Source organism: Rattus norvegicus, chromosome 12 (genome assembly GCF_021556685.1).
Source record: "Rattus norvegicus strain SHRSP/BbbUtx chromosome 12, alternate assembly SHRSP_T2T, whole genome shotgun sequence".
NCBI classification, from domain to species: Eukaryota; Metazoa; Chordata; class Mammalia; order Rodentia; family Muridae; genus Rattus; species Rattus norvegicus.
In genome coordinates this window covers 13,278,180-13,295,495 of record NC_141545.1, presented here as the reverse complement: position 1 = coordinate 13,295,495, position 17,316 = coordinate 13,278,180, and the positions used below count along the sequence as shown (strand labels likewise).

Below are 17,316 nucleotides of genomic sequence, written 5' to 3'. Positions count from 1 at the left end.
AAATGGCATTTCTTCTTCTCCAACTCTAACTGCCAAGATCCCCCTCCTCCACGCCACTCAGCCCCTGAACTCGGAGAGTCTGACCCACACTGTCCTGCAGGCCAATTCCCAGGTGACAGGACCTGAGGACAGCTTCGAACTTTCAATTGCAACCCAGTCAGTCTCCCAAGGTGACTCCTTACTAAGTATCATGGAGGCAACTTGGGTAGAGAGAGGGATAGAGTTCCAGAAAGTTCTGATTCATAGTGACAGCCACCTCATCAGATAGAGCCTTCACACTGACGCTTGGCAAGCAGACATAGCTTAAACTGAACTATGTGTGCCCTAACACCCCACTAGCACGGTTACTTGGGAGAGAGATGTTTGGGCTGTTGGCGGGCACAGCTCTCCAACCTTAGAGTCAGGGTCGATAATACCACCCTCTGGGCTCTGTTTCATGGTGATTATCACTCTGTGCTTTTTATCAAGCATCAGCTGAAGCCCCGGCTCACCAGATACACTATCACAGAGAAGCATGAAATGTGACTAACGCCAGGCAAATGTCAAGGAACAAACAAGTGTTTCCCAACACTGGGGTCACCTTGGAGCTTTTAAGAGATCCTGGGGGCCCCGTGTGTTGGCTGATGTAGCTCACTTGTCTGGCTTAGCACCACTCCCCTCCCCAGCTAAGAGGTTGGAATATGAAGATGGATCTTTGGGGATCCAGGAACTGAAGTTACCGATAAGCCTTCCTTCATTCAGAGTGAACCAGCCTGACCAGTAGGAATCATACCTTGTAGTTTCCTTAAATGAAATCCAAGCAAACAAACTTAAATGAAAAACTTCCCTCCCCTGACCGCCATTTGTGCTAGGTTTTACAACTGTGAGAAACACCATGACCAAAAGCCACCTGGGAAGGAGAGGTTCCAGCTTATAGCCCTTCATTGAGAGAAGTCGGACAGGGAGGAGCTCAAGGCAGGAACTGAAGCAGAGCCCATGGAGGACTGCCGCTCACCGACTTGTTTCCAGACTCATGTTTGGCACCTTTCTTATATAGCTTAGGTCTATCTGCCTAGGGATGGCACCGCCCACAGTGGGCTAGGCCCTCCTATGTCAATCATTAATCAAGAAAATGCCCCCAGGCCATCTGATGAAGGCATTTTTTTGGTTGAAGGTCTCCCTTCCCAGATGACTCTAGCTTATACCAAATTTACAAAATAAACAAGCTCCCTAGTCATTAAGCTGTTAGGACACACACTGCGGACAGACGCACTGTCCCTTAGGCGTGAGGAAAACATGCGGGATTTAATCCTCTATGGAGTTGCCCTGTGAATGATATTGAGCTGGTACCCCAAGATGCAGAAGCCAACCTGTGAATGTGAATACAAGTATGTTTATAGCTGGTGTCCTGGCTTGGGGCTTCTCTGACTAATAGGAAGAGTAGACTTGACCTTGTTGACCCTCAGGTTCCTCTTCCTCAGTCAATTCCGGAAGCAGCTGCTCACAAGGGGCTCCGCAGAGGTGCAGCAGCTAACATGTAGATACAGAGAACAGAGATCTCTGCAGGCTGAGCGTCTCCCCGGAGGGATGTCTGGCCTCCAGAGAGCAGATTTTGGGTTGAGGACAGGCCATCTGATGCACTTGGGTTGGGGTGCCACCGCCTTTAGCGATCCCCGGAAACATCTAAATGCAGCCGGATTTGTACTCAGTTTAGTTTTGAGGCATTTGATTTCTGCATTAGTGCTAAGAATAGAAGCAGGGTTCATCTGCCAAACAGGAGGGGAAAACAAACCCTAGCAGACAAAGCGCAAGTCCCTGGCTGGTCCATTCATCCCAGCATTCATCCCAGGGGCCGCTCTGCTCCCCAAGCAGATTCTCACTCCACTGTGGAGATCGCCTTTGGGACGAAGAAAGGTGAAAGGGAATGTGGGGATCCGTCCTCAGCCCATAAATTCTAGAGCTGTGGTCTGCACTTGCTCTCTCTTAAAGAAGAAAGTGAAGCCTTCAGACGTGACTCCTGAAGTGTCCAGGAAGAGAGCCTTGCCCTCAGTAGCGGCCCTGTTGTTCTTGATACCACTTATCCGTTGGGTCCTATGGGAGTCACAGGAGGTGGGGACCGGAAAGAAAGAGAGGGGGCCGGGGACGTTTCTAAAACGTCTAAAAATGCCGACGTTGCCAAAAGTAGGAATAGCTCAAATGTTACAGATTCTAGGATAGGATTGGCCATCTCTAGTCACTCCTGAAATTACTGTCCTAAAGTCTACCAGTAGCTGTTAAAAAGCCCCCTCTCCAACCTCACGTCCCAGTAGTGTCTGGCACCCGGTCAGAATCCGCGCTTATGCGTGGACCTGTGCTGTAGTGCCTGTCGGCATCCCCTGGAGTGCCTCTCTCTGGGCAGCAGAAACAAAATATTGGAGACCAAGTCCTGAGTAGGTTTTTAATCTCCCAGATGCATATTATGTGCAGTGAAAGTCGACAGTCAATCAGCACCCTGAAGAAGTTGAGTTTTGATTTGAAGCTGAAGTAGGTGGAGGAGGGTTTGGGGAAATGGGGGAGACTTGGGTATTCCTCACTGTAGCCCAAGATGAGTGGCTGCATGTGGGTATGTGTGCGGATGCCCACAGATGCCAAGGGCATCCTATCCAGTTCCCCATAAAGCTGGAGTTACAGGCAGTTGTAAGCTACCCAACATGGATGCTAGAAGCTGAACTCAGATCCTTTTGCAATCTTTCTTACCAGCCCCGTAACAACATACTTTTAGAGAACACATTGGTCAGAAAAGCCAAAAATTAATTTAGAAAATAAAAACAGAACATATCAAAATTTGCCCTGAAGAATTCTCTGGTCAGCATAATTGAATCGTCCCATTCAATCTGCCCCACAAAATTTGGGAAGACACCCAAAATATTCCCACCCCTACGTAGGAAATCAAAAGGTGGTATGGGGAGTGTGTTTTGCTCCCAAAGGTCTTGTCTGCTGTCATCAATTTGAGCTTGTTGGTAGAGCTTCAGAGGGACAAATTTTCCTTTCGAGCTGTACCGCCCAGCGTGACGAGATCTGGGAATCCTGCCCCTCTTACAGGAAAATGAGATGAGAAAAATTCAAATCAATGACCTCAGCCACTCTGATTAAATTTTAATCTAGGAAATGTCATTCCCAAAGTCATTTTGGTTTCTTTCCCAAACAGGTGCTTATTTACCCATGCACACTTATATTGAACCTACCAGTTCCCTTCATATGCACCAAAGACATGGTTGCCATGGAAAATACATTACAGCTACTACCACCACACACACACACACACACACACAAACACCCCACTATACTATTTTTTAGACACTGATTTATTCCACATGGCAGCCATATCCTTTCTGATATTTATAAACTGTTACATCTCTATGTTTAACACATTCTAACCAGCTTCTGGGAGATGTTTATGTTACAAAGGGGATTCATCACCCGGACTCCACGTCACCTTGCTTTTCTTCTTAGTTGCCCTTCTTCCTGGCCTCACATTCAAAAGCCCTTCAGTTGCACCTTGCACTTGACCAGCAATGACCCCAGTGAAGGGTGACTTTGATTCAGTCAGATGCCATGCTGGATGTTGGGGACATGAGTCTATTAATCCTAGCTACTTTTCTGTTGATGTGATTAAAGACTGGCCAAAAACAATTTGGGGAGGAGAGGGTTGATCTGGCTTATACTTCCTGATCCCAATCAAGGCAGGAGCTCAAGCAGAAACCTAGAAGGAGGACCGGAATGGTCTTCACTGGCTTGCTCCCCATGGCTTGCTCAGTTTGCTTTCTTACATAGCCTGGGACCACCTGCCTAGGGTTGGGACCGCCCACAGTGGGCCAACTCCTCCCACATCAATTTCGAATCAAGAAAATGACTCAAAGATTTCCCCACACACCAATTTGATGGAGGCGGTTCATCAGCTGAGATGCTCACTTCCCAAATGACTCCAGCGTTGTGTCAAGATGACCGAACAAAACAATAAAACAAAACCCAGCATACAACTAACTCCTGGCCCCATCCCCATGAGACTTAACCTTCATTTGAGAGTTGACACTTACTCCTCAGTGTCCACCGTGTCATGGTGACTGGAAGTTAGAGCCATTTGCATGTTGGCAGGAAGGTGGGTTTCCCAGAGAACCCCACACAATGGTGAAAGCAGTAGGGGGCCGTTCTGTCTAGTCTTGCAGTGCTTATGAGAATCCATCAGCCAGAACAGTCACCATCTGGAGATGAGAATTCTCTAGCCTCCTGACTGAGCGGGCTGTCCAATACCTTTGCCCCAGGCTGGCTACCCAGGAGAGAGCTTGTCTTCTCTAGCAGCTTGCCCTGACTCTGCAGGAAGTAGTGTCCTGGCTTTCTTTAAGTTCAGTGACTGCATTGTTCTAAGTGCAGGGTCCTGGCAGCCCAGTCGGAAGTTCAGCCAGGGTATTGAATGGGCATTTCTGTTAGGATGAATAACGTTAATACTAGTCAGACTGTTGGTTGTAAAAATGTACAGTCAGGGCTAGAGAGATGGCTCAGCTGTGAGGAACATGCACTGTTCTCGCAGAGGACCACAGTGTGATTCCCAGCACCCATCCATCTGGTGCCTCACAACCAGCTTCAGCTGCAGGGGAACAGACACACTCACATGCCTATATACAGACACACACATACATAACTAGAAGTAAAAATAAAACTCTAAAAATTGACAATATATTAAATCATATATATGTATATATACACATATATAATCAATTATAAAATCCAATGGCATACCATACATATACATCCACACACATACGCACATATGTGTATGCACACATGTACACTTGGGCTGTTGTCAACTGCCTGGACACCTGAAAAACCTTGATTCTTCCATGCATGTGTCTAACGTTAGTCAGCGGGAACAGGTCTATGTGGTCTGCTTTGTTCTTTGGTATGTTTACAGATAGGGACATTGTGTTTAGTTGACGGGGAAATTCATGCCTCTCAGGTGAAATTATGTTTTGAAGGTTTAAAAATACAAATCCTTCATTCCATGCAAAACTAAAGGCAGTAAACACACACACACACACACACACACACACACACACACGCTTCGTGTCAGAGAAGAGTCTCCCAAGCCCCATGGCACACATTGAACTGAACAGCTTGGAAAAAGGAGCAAGACTGGGAGCCTGATACCTTCAATAAACAGTCATTCTCTAGCAACTGCTTGACCTCGTCACTGGCTGGTACAAATTGGGGACAGAGTCACCAGAGCCATGGTAAGACTAAATTGGTGGTGACGTATTGTAGGATGGGGGCTCTGTAAATTGTGAAGCACTGAAAATGACTGTGTCTTAGTTAACTTCTGCTTTAGTTAGGGTTTTACTGATCCAAACAGACACCATGACCAAGGCAAGTCTTACAAGGACAACATTTTATTGGCGCTGGCTTACAGGTTCAGAGATTCAGTCCATTATCATCAAGGCAGGATCATGGCGGCATCCAGGCAGGCATGGTGCAGGAGGAGCTGAGAGTTCTACATCTTTATCTGAAGGCTGATAGCAGAATACTGACATCCAGGCAGCTAGGGTGAGGGTCTTAAGTCCACACCCACAGTGACACACCTACCCGAGGCCACACCCACCCCGACAAGGCCACACCCACTCCAACAAGGCCACACCTTCCAGTAGTGCCACTCCCTGGGCCAAGCATATACAAACCATCACAGAGTGGATCCAGGAAGTTTGTTTTCTAAAATTTACCATTGTACCTGGTGAAAGGGGCCCTGAAGTGAATGTTCACCGAAGTTGAAGGTTTTCAGTCCTTGAGTGAAAGCCCTTTCCAAAAAGCGTGTTTATTATGGAGATGGATATGACCTGGGTCACTTACAGAACAAATCCTCCTGGTTAAATAGCCAAGCGCTTCAGCCACACGCAGCCTTTAGCTGCCCTTCTTATGTACATTGATGTCATCACGATGCCTTTAAAGGCCAGGCACCCACATTAAATGTGCAAGGTGAAGGAGCAGGCTCTGTGTAGAGACAGGCATCTGTAGAAGCCCTTCTTACCCGAGTATGCATGCTGTGTTACCAGTTCTCACGTGGACGGCATAGTTTCTCTTTTCAGAAGCCTAAAACCACCTTGAATCAGTTCCCTTCTTCCCCCTTTTCCCGAAATTCATGTCTGTAACCCCCCTGACTCATACCGCAGACACTGTCTCACACAGGACTGGCCATCATCCATCCACTGGCTTGTTCCTCTTAAAGAATACATCAAGCGACAAAAGGCATTTATGACTATCGGGAGACTTTAAATGAATTGGGACTTTTATCTTTATGTCTGCTCCTCCATATATCTCTTCATTCCTCTTCTTCTGAAATACAGGAACAATAGACTTGTTACTGATCCACTGAGCATCCCTGAGATTCAGGTCCCATAAGTAGATAACATTTTTCTCTATGATTGAAGCTTTCTTTTCTCGGGGGTATGTTTTGTAAGGAAATTCTAGCAAAAAAAAAAAAAAAATGGCTTACCCAGGGCTGGAGAAATGGCTCAGTGGCTAAGAGCACTGACTGCTCTTGCAGAGGACCTGGGTTCATTTCCCAGCACCCACAAGGCAGCTCACAGCCATCTGTAACTCTGGCTCTTGGGTGCCAGATGCCTCTCTGGCTTCCACAAGCCTCAGGCAATCAAGTAGTACACAGACATGCGTGCAGGAAAACCACCTACACCCATGAAATGTGTTAAACGGAAATGAATAAATAAAGCAAAATATCTTCTTCTCCAGTGAGTACAATGCAGTGGATGACCCAGCTCATTATGAGAGCCACAGGATGCCAAGACAGGATGTGGACGTCAGAGATAGCTTTCAGTGACACCTGGTGACCAGCTTCTGTCACCGCCTCAAGGCTCTGCAGCCTCCCAAAATAGCATAGCTAGGCCGAGAATGCTATGCAAAGTCTGAGCCTGTGGGAGACATTTCTGACTCAAACCATAACAAGGACCGAGTGTGCAGTACAGCCGATGGCCTTCTTTGGCTGTTGTTAAGCTCAGGGGAGTCAGATGAGTTTGAGAAACTGGTGTTCTCTCACCTCAGAGACATCGAAATGGAGGCTGTCCAGGCTCCTGGCTCTGCCCTAGAGGACCTTGCCTTCACCTTGGACTAGTCGGTTACACTTCCTGCTCCTTGCTGTCTACTCGACACATAGTAGGGCTACCTACTTGACACATAGTAGAGCTTTTGGGAGCAGCAGTCCGTATCTAGGTGAGGGAAGGATACAAGTGCCAACTCCTATTTTCTCGGAGCCAGCTTTCAAACAGCCACAGTGCTCTAGAACTCCTCCCGAGTCTGTCTGCGAATGCGACGGGACAGGCCTCTGGTGGATTAGTCTCCCTCTGGGAACATCTCAGACTTCGCTTTCAGCCACTCCTTTTATTTTTACCTCCAATATTTTCACCAAAAAGAACTCTAGAAGAAGGTAAGTCCATACCAGGCAGTGTGTTCCCCGTCCCCGACATTTTGAAGCGCCATACCGCCCCCTGGTGGTCACAGTTTTATTAATCGCTAACTATGATCGTTAAAGAAAGCATGAACCACTGGATGAGGACACCCATAGTCTTAAAAGCCATGGGTCCTGGGGCTGGGGATTTAGCTCAGTGGTAGAGCGCTTACCTAGGAAGCGCAAGGCCCCTGGGTTACAGGAGTTCATTTTAATGAAGAGTGACCCTGCACATGAATGAACATGCTTGTATTGTTTTAATTTTGTTTGCATCGGCAAGTCTTGGAAACAAATGTCAGCAATAAGGGGACAGAAGCTGTTATCAGTAGGAAAACATTGAGCCTTGACTGGGGCAATTTCCACAGCTCTGAGCACTGGGTGGCGCCATTGTATCACGGATCTCCTGAGCGAGCTGGCCCTGTGGGTAAATAGCTAATACACACTAGGAAACTGAGACATTAGTGGCACAGCCAACGAACAACGTAATGGTTCAGGGGGAGAGAGTCTTCTTTGACAATATTTTATACTAAACGATTGAGGTATTTGCGGTTTATTTAGTTCTCTGTTTACTTGTCTTTGAAACAGGGCCTCACTGTATAACCCTGAATGGCGTGGAACTTGCTATGTAGCCGAGGCTGGCCTCAACCTCAGAGATCCCGTGCTTATGGTTTATTTGTTTACTTCTTTAATCTGTTTTTGGTGCTGGGAGGGTCTCGTGCATGCCAAGCCAAGCACTCTACTGCTGAGTTACTCTCCGGCCCAGTGGTTCCCAATTCAGTTTTATTTTTGAAAGCTTCAGGGGGGCTTGTGGTGGGTGATCCCAGCGTCTGCTCCCCACAGTGCTAACATAAGCTTCTCTGTGTTCCCCGCAGCCTTCAACACCGCCAAGTGTGAGAAGCTGCAGAAGGAGAAGGAGGCGCTGGAGCGGCGGTTCGAGGAGGAGCTGAGGAGGTTGGGCTGGCAGCAGCAGGCTGAGGTGCAGGAGCTGCAGGAGCGGCTGCAGCAGCAGTTCCAGGCCGAGAGCGCGCGTCTGCAGGCGGAGCATCAGGACCAGATGCTGCGCATGCGCTGCCAACACCAGGAGCAGGTGAGAAGAGCCTGCGTCACTTGCAGAATCACGAGGCTCATTCTGGTTTTCTCTGCACCCTGGGATGCTGTCCCTGCAGGCGCTATGGCTCCCTCTCATCCTTCTAGGTCGGGTTAAGACGATCTTCTCAGTGAGAACTTACCTAAGATTGCAGTTTTACACTTGCCCCCTCTCAGTCATCTGTTCTGCACGTATTCTTTGTGGGCAGAGGGGCTACGCAAACATGTACATGGCGCTGGTTCTCCACCAGCCGCTACTTTAAATGTTTGATGTAGCCTGACTCCGTTACCCTTCCATAAGGTCATTCCTGTCCCCATTTTATAGATTAGAAGACAGAGTTTCAGGGTTAAGTAAGCCACCAGAATTCTCTTGCATGTAACATGAGCAGAAGTCCCTTGTCTTCCTTGAGAGTGCATTCCTGTGACTCACCAAACCCCGTCTCCATTTTCTTTTTTTTTTTTTTTTTTTTTTTTCTTTTTTTGAGCTGGGGACCGAACCCAGGGCCTTGCGCTTCCTAGGCAAGCGCTCTACCACTGAGCTAAATCCCCAACCCCGTCTCCATTTTCTTTAAAAAACTCATCCTTGCCAGGCAAATGGCAGGCACAGTACCCCATGAGTAGCTTGAACAGGCAGAGACCACTCAGTCTGTCACCGTGTATTACATCTCCTTGGCCTGCAGTTCCCTCCTTCCTGCAGAGGACAGTCTACACAAACAGAACGAGACCTGGAACCTCACGGTCTGGCACAGAAGACCCTGTGCTAAGTAGAGCTGATGCAGGGGAGATGGGGTCCTCGTGGACACCCACCCTTCAAGCTGAAGAGAAGGCCGCACTGGGAACCAGATGCAGTCATCCCTCTAATCCAGCCTGCTGCTTGCCCTGGGCTAACATCTAAGAAACTGGCATGGTGACGTAGGAGGGTGGGCTCCTGGCTCAGCAAGAGGGTACTGGAGGGTTTAAGCCCAGGCTGGCTCCCTCCGGCTCCTCTAATGAGGATGCATGTCTGGCATGGGGGCAAATGGGAATTTAATCTGGTTTGAGTTTAATGAGAAAATATAGAGCACGTGATGCTCCATTCAAAATACGTCTTCTCTAAGTGAATTGCCAAAGCCCCGGTTAACTGCGTCTGGCAGGTGGCTGAGTGTAGAGCCTATAACTCCATCCTTGCTCATCTGAGAGACAGACAGCTTCCCACACTTGGTGTCTCTGCGTCCAGCCCCGCTGAGTAGCAAGCCAATTCCAGCATGGAGTCCTGCTCCAAGGAACAGCTGTTTCGCCAAACAACTGGGGCTGTTTGATGGGCAAACTGACAGCCTCCGCCATGGAAGAGCACAGCATCCTACCTCTGTGGAACGGGCAGAAGATAGGATGCTGTGGTCTAAGCGGGCTGTACCCAAGGCTGTAGCCGAACGAGAAAGATGTTAAGGCAGCAGAAGCTTGTTTAAATTGGTTGTTTTTCTGTTGATACGATGCAACACCAGGACCGAAACCAAAACAAACACACAAAAAACAGCTTATGGAAGACAGAATTTATTTTGGCTTAGGGTGCCAAAGAGAACAGTCTTACCATGGCAGGAGAGGCACACAGCAAATAGCAGGCAAGATGGCGGCATTGAAAGCTGAGAGCGCACAACCCTAGCTGTACATAGGGAACGGAGTGAGCAGGAAGTGAGGCAAAGCTACAGAAGCTCAAAGCCCACCCCCAGTGACGTACTTCCTCCAGCAAGGCCACACCCCCTAGCCCTCCTCAAACACTTCCGCCAACCCAGGGCTAAGCTTCAAATATGTGAGCCTATGGGAGATATTTCTCCTTCAAACCACCACGCTTGCCACAGGCTGACAATGGAGGAAGACCGTTTCCTCTGGTTTTGTCATCTACAATACACGAAATCGTCTTTTGTTCCCTATGGGAAAAATGGTCTAAACCCATGCAAATATCTTCAGAGGATTTCAACATGTCTTCAGACTGAGCATTCCTACTGGTTGCTTCGTTTCTGTGAGCCCCTGCCCTGAGGAGCCTGGTACCACAGGAAGGGAAGCCAAGGAGATCTCACTGGCAGGAGAGAGGATGCTCTTCAGTAGTCAGCACCCCTTCCTACCTGAGGGGGGCGTTCTTTAAAGTCACAAAGAGACATGAAACCTAATTACTGAAAAGCAAAGGTTTGTTCAAACTGTAGCTCACAGGCTTCCGTTGATCTCTTCCTGAACATAATGGTCATTCCTTTAACTCCAATACGGCTTGTTGGAGTTTGGAGGTCAATATTTCATTCATAAAAGCACCTCCCAGAGGCTGAGATGGACACAGCGTGCTCTCACATCAGCCTTACCATATTTATCATAGTAGTCCCTCAGCACTAAATCAAAGACCTGCTGCCCAGCACACCAAGGCACACACCTCGGCTGCAGACACAATGTCCTATTGCCAGTTGGGTCGTATTTACCACCAGGGACACGTGGATTCTTCTGGCATTTAGTCTTTCTGTCTATTCCTCTTTTCTGGAACTCCCCATAGAAATTCGCGTGAGAGATTAAATCCTACCAAGGGCCAGTGAGAGATTTTTCATTTGCCCTGGGCTGTATAAATACCAGGCCCCTAGATAATAATGGTGCCACTCTCATTCTCACAGACAGTGCTGTGGCTTTCACCCACATTCTTAGTGGAGCAGAAAGGAGAGGTTTTTCCGTTTTTTAAAGATTTAATTTTTTATGTGTATATGTGCACGCCTACATGTATTTATGCACTATTGTGCATCCTGATACCTGCAGAGACCTGAGGAGGGCGTCTGATCCCCTAGCGTTGAAGTTATAGGCTGTTGTGAACTTCCTGGTGAGGGTGCTGGTAAGTGAAACAAAGACTTCTGCAAGAGCAGGAAATGCTCTTACGAGCTGAGCCATAGCTCCAACCCCTTCCGTTTTAACCATCGCCCCCCATCCCAGACTGAAAGGTTTTAGACAAAAGTTCCACTAGAACCTCATAGGAATAGGAACTGGGTGGTTGAACACCGTTCTGCTCAGCTCCTCCTCAGAGTGGATGGCACTGAGCCATGAGAGATTTGAGGCTCGTTTCTCTTTAAGCAAGAAGGCCTGTCAACAGAACAACATGTTGGCTCGGGGGGGGGGGGGGTAGAGGGAGGGAGGGAGGGAGGGAGGGAGGGAGAATATGAGAATGAATATCTAGGAAGGTTGTTTAGTGGTAGAGAAGTGGTTTTCAAGTCATCAGTCCTTTGGGAGTTGAAGGACTCCTCTTTCCCAGGGGTCACACACCAGATATCCTGCATTTCAGATATTTACATTATGATTCATAATAGTAGTAAAATGAGACTTATAAAGAAGTAACATCACAATAATGCTATGGTTGGGATCCCCACCATATAAGGAACCTTATTAGGAAAGTCGAGAATTTGCCAAGCAGAAACAAGATTGATTTGTTCCCAGCACCGGAGGGTGGGTGGGGGTGGGGGTGGGGTATAGGTGCGGTGGTGGGGAGATGAGAGGTAAAGTTTCCCACCAAATGAGATTATTCCTCATGAGAACCAATTCCTCGTCCTTACTGTCGGGATGTGAAATGTCTCCCAGTGCCTCCTGTGTCAAACACTTGACTGGAGCTGGTGCAGGGTTTTGAGAAGGGGTAGGAGGGGCTTTAAAGCTCTGGCTGCTCTTGCAGGGGACCTGAGCTCCACCCCCACCACCCGGATCAGGCAGTTTATACCACCAGTTCCGGACAACCAATACCTCCTTCTGCTGATACACACACACACAGACACGTGCACATACATACGGATAAAAATAAAATAAACAGGGGCTGGGGAGACGGCTTGGTGGTTAAGAGAACTAAAGCTGCTCTTCCAGAGAACCTTGCTCTGTTCCCAGCACCCACATAGTGGCTCATTACCCTCTGTAACTCCAGTTCCGGGAAATGAGCCGCCCTCTGCTGGCCTCTACGGGCACTGCATGTGTACAGCACACAGACATGCAGACCGGCAAACACCATGAGAGAAGGCGGTGGTAGGCACTTCAGTGGCTGGAAGTGCAGGTCTTTGAAGATCTCTTCCTTTCTGCTTCCGGTCCACTGTGAGGTTTGTCCACAAACTCTTGCTGCTATGATATTCTGCCCAAGCATATGGGCTAAGTATTTGTAGACTGAACACTCCGAAATTCTCAAGCACGGCTCTTTCTTCCTCTAAGTTGTTTCTTTCCGGCATTTGGTCACTGCAATGAAGAGTCTGAATGGTGCAAGTTCTAAATAAAAATACATTGGGGGCTGGAGAGAGGGTGCTCAGTGGTTAGCAATGCTAACTGCTCTTCAGGGGACCTGTATTCCCTTCTCCGTGCCCTCACACTGAGCAGCTCACAACCGCCTTCTCTGGGGGGATCTAATCCCCTCTCATGGCCTTGTTGGGTACTTACATACAATACCTGTGCATGTACATGCTTGCTCTCCTAGGTGTGATTAAAGCAGGCTTCCTTTACTGAAGATAACACATATCTTCCTTCTATATTGTAGAGGACATATCTTCCTCTATATGAGATTTCTGCAAAAGTGGCCAGATATCGTCAGCCAGAAGCCATGTGTCCTTAATTGGTCCACCAAAGTCCTTGGGATCTATACGCGTTTTTTTCCCTAGATTTGTGATTTTAAAATGTCAGGTTTTCACACAGTTGTAGGCCAGGAAGTCCACTGAACTTTTAAATTACTTGAAAGACAACATGGAACAAAAAAAAAAGGTTTTGTGTTCCAGGTTTTCCCCAGTATTTCTGTTGCTGTAAACTGGTTTCAGATGTGAAGGCTTTGGGTGCAGACAGATGTGCACACATAATCTATACACCACACTGTGTGGTGGCAGCACATGGGATTCTTGACGAGGAATTTGGATAAGCATCATATCATGTAATACGTCTAGGAGAGGCCGTCACGGGGAGAGAACATCCTGAACAATGACTCCAATACGGCATATATTTGAAGTTAAAACAAAGACGGGAATCGTTTTTTGCAAACAGTAAACGGATCGAGGTAATGATGGATCAGGAGGAGCCACTGGCAGGCCCAGTGGTGGCGGTGCACACCTTTAGTCCCAGCACTCTGGAGGCAGAGGCAGGAGAATCTCGAGTCCAAGGCCAGCCTGGTCTACAGAGAGAGTTCCAGGACAGCCAGGGCTACACAGAGAAACCCTGTCTCAAAAAACCCTAAATAAGTAGTCAATAAACAGGGTAGGCAGTGCAGTCTTTGGGTAACGGATTCCGAAAGCATGAAAATGAGGCTGGGCTTGTAGCTCATTGATGGAGCGGCCGCTCAGCACGTGCAAGACCCTGGGTTCAGTCACCAGCACCAAAAAAACCCAAAAGTGACGCCAGAAACATCTGGAGCAGGCTGCACACCAGTGAGAGTGGGAAACCCTTCACAGGAGCAGCCCCAAATGGCCTGGTCAGAGAGAGGCCCAGCAGGTGGCAGTCTGGAAGGCAAGCTTAGGTTTAGGCCCTCCGTTCAGGGGACATGTGTGAGCCTGCTGGCCTCCCCTGCCGGCCTCCCCTGCTGGCCTCGCATGGGGACTGCGGAGAGGATCCAAAAGGTGCACTTGCTGATGGTACCTTGGGAGGAGGCTGTCACTGTGTATCTGGGCGAGCAGCACCACTGGGGTCAGACAGAGCCGAGGGGGTGGGGGGCAGCTTATCTCTGCCACTTCCTAGCTGTTGGGTGAAACGTGTTAAACTTAAGCCTCGGTTCCTTTATCTGTAAAATGGGCACAAAAACGCCTCCCTCCTGAGGGTAGAATGAGGTAGACTCTAACTGATAGCTTAGGGCAGAGGAGCTTCCACTCCCCGATACTGGGAAACTTTGAGAAGAATCATGGAGAACTCTTCTTCCTGCCCCACCACTACCTCTGAGGGTAAAGGAAGAGTGTGTGGTGGCCCGGGGCCCTACAGAGGTGGCTGGAACAGTCCTTACTGGGTGGAACCTCTTTTTTTTTGGAGGGGGGCAGTTTGAGACAGGGTTTCTCTGTGCGGCCCTGGCTGTCCTAGAGCTCACTCTATAAACCAGGCTGGTCTGGAACTCAGAGATCTGCCTGCCTCTGCCTCTGGAGTTCTGGGATTAAAGGCGAGCGCCACCACTGCCCAGCCAAGCGGAACTTCTGTCTTTCTGCAGTGAGCCAGGTTGTGGCAGTGACTCCAGGAAATACCGTGTCACCTGCAAATCCTGACTTTACCTTGGTACTAGACTGGGATCGTCTGTCATCCCAGCAGGGTGACTTGTCACAGGTCTTTCTCTTCCCATTAAGTTGCACCTACATTTCCCAAGCAACATGGATATTCCTGTCTGCCACTCCAGCTCTCTGCAAAACCAGTGACCATGCCTTTCCTTCAGGTGGAAGACATCACTGCCAGCCATGAGGCTGCCCTGCTGGAGATGGAAAATAACCACACCGTCGCCATCACCATCCTACAGGATGACCACGACCACAAAGTCCAAGGTATGCCTGGGTGCATTGGGGACAAGTGAGCAAGGCTTCAGGCAGGGCTGGGCAGTCATGCCTAGCACGCAGCAGGCCCTGGGTTCTAGCCCCAGCCCCAGGCCTCTATTTCTCTCCTCCAAAAGAGTTATCAGAACCTCGAGTCAATTTTAAAATCCCCTTTAAAGTTCTTACCAGCCTTGAGTCCACATGCAATGAGGACCTGAGGTGTTTTAGAGCTCCTCGGAGGACTCGAGGTGGAGTCAGACTCAGGGGCCATTTTTCTATAGGCAAAGACAACAACTTAGGCCTTTTCCTGCTTGTGGCTTGATAAAATGAAGTGTCTTCGTGATGTTCATAGGCAGGAGCAGTGTCTCTGGAGTTTGACTCCTTGTCCACAATAGTCATGAAGCAAATTTAAGTGTACAGACTTCTTGTTGTTGTTTGTTGTTTGTTGTTTGTTGTTGTTTGGAGACAGGGGTTCTCTGGGTAGCCCTGGCTGTCCTTGAACTGGATCTATAGACCAGGCTGGCCTCAAATTCAGAGATTCCCCCCTTCTTCTTCCTCCCCAATGCTAGGAATAAAGGCCTGTGCCACCACCACAGGTTTTATTGTTTTAAAAACACCCTTTTTAGCTACAAACTCACCGTACGGTATTTGATACCTGTGACGTAACCTCTTTCAAGAACCTTTCCCAGCAGCCCAAAGTGGAGACAAGAGTTCTCTCTTGAGAACTGGCTTAGTACAGCACCTGAGTCCCGACCCTAAGCTTCAAATTTAAAGCGACCTCAAAGCCCACCATTGTCTTTAGACGATTGGCACATAGATCCTAAGCTCCAAAAGTCTAACATGGTTTGTCCCACTCATCAGGACTTTCCAAAAACTAATGTGCAGGAAAGGAAGAATCACTTTAGAGAGCCGACAGGACAGAGTTCCGTGGCCTTGATATAAAGAAATGGATTATGGGAAGCTAATGTTGTGTAGTAAACAGTCGTATTCAATGTCCTGGTCCCTCAGGGTGTTGGGAGCCTCTGGCAGTGCCCGTTCCAAAGCAACAGACACGGTGCCTTAGGGACTTTGAGGTATGGATTCCATAAATTATAACATCCCCTCCCTTCCCCCACACATTAAGCCTGGTAGACTTTTGTTGTTGTTGTTCTGACAAATAAAATCTTGCTTAGATTCCACACCCCAGGTCTTTGGATTATATGCGATGCTGAGATAATGTGGTCCATACAATAGGGCCTTGACATTCATTGTAATATGGTGATGATCTCAGGAACCACTGAAACTAACCAGAAACAGAGGCAGGTAGACAAGAATGCTTTTTATATAAAGTCAATAAAATCAGGGGCCCAAGAGACGGCTCAGTAGTTAACAGCACTTGCTGACTTTGCGGAGGACGCAGCCTCAGTGGCCAGCACCCACAGGACAACTTACCACCATCTATAACTCCAGTGCTTCTGACCTCCTTGGACACTAGGCGTGCACATGGCACATACACACACACACACACACACACACACACACACACACACACACACGTATGCAAACTCACAGGCGTGGAATAAATGTAAAAACATGAAGCCAGTGAAATAGACACAAACTTTATTTTTTTTCATGGGTGTAAAGCTTGGCTATGAAAACTGGCTTCTAGACCACCCTAGCTAAAGTTTTGAGCTAGCAGTCACTGCTAGCTAAAGTTTTGAGCTGAGGGAAACCACACAGATTTTCCTAATTACAGCTCATGGCAACCCAGACGGTAATTGTTGCTTTTCCGGACTCCCTCATTTCAAGAAAGGGATCTAGGCTGATTAAGAAGACTGTTAACCCTTCTAGTCAGACCACAAAAACAAACCGCTGGTCTAGCCAGGATGATATGAGCTTCATCCAGCTAATAAGACTCTTCCGCCTGGACGGGGAACAGACAGCATTTGCTTAAACGCCTACATCACTCCATCTGTGTAACTTACCATTATTGCTGGGACGAGGCCTTTCGCAGAGCAGGGTGACCCCCCCCACTCAGATCCCCCAAGAAATAGCAGAGCAGTTGACCTTTTCCTTCTGGCCAAGTGTCTTATAGCTGATCTCTATTCAAGCAAATCCTGGGGATCCCTAGTCCTCGGGGTATGGCCCAGAGGTCACCAGGGTGCCCTCCATGACACAGCACTGATTCCTTGTCCACAGCATGAACTCAACATCAAGTATGGTTGGCTAAGTGTCTTCTCCAATTCCACCTTGAGAAGCTCCTTCCTCAGCCCCAGGTGGATGCTTTGAAGCAGGGAGGGCAAGTCCTGGGAACGGAAGAAAATCAACTGT

The 17,316-nt window shown here is 48.3% G+C and overlaps 1 protein-coding gene across 6 annotated transcripts in view; it reads left to right on the top strand.

Moving 5' to 3' along the window:
* Positions 1 to 17,316, top strand: part of Mtus2 (microtubule associated scaffold protein 2) — a 371,981-nt gene that overhangs the window by 341,702 nt on the left and 12,963 nt on the right. For all 6 annotated transcript variants that reach the window (NM_001374100.2, NM_001100989.3, XM_087579117.1 and 3 more), the window contains 2 exon segments: positions 8,338 to 8,552; positions 14,913 to 15,018. In NM_001374100.2, coding sequence (NP_001361029.1) covers positions 8,338 to 8,552; positions 14,913 to 15,018 — 321 coding nt within the window.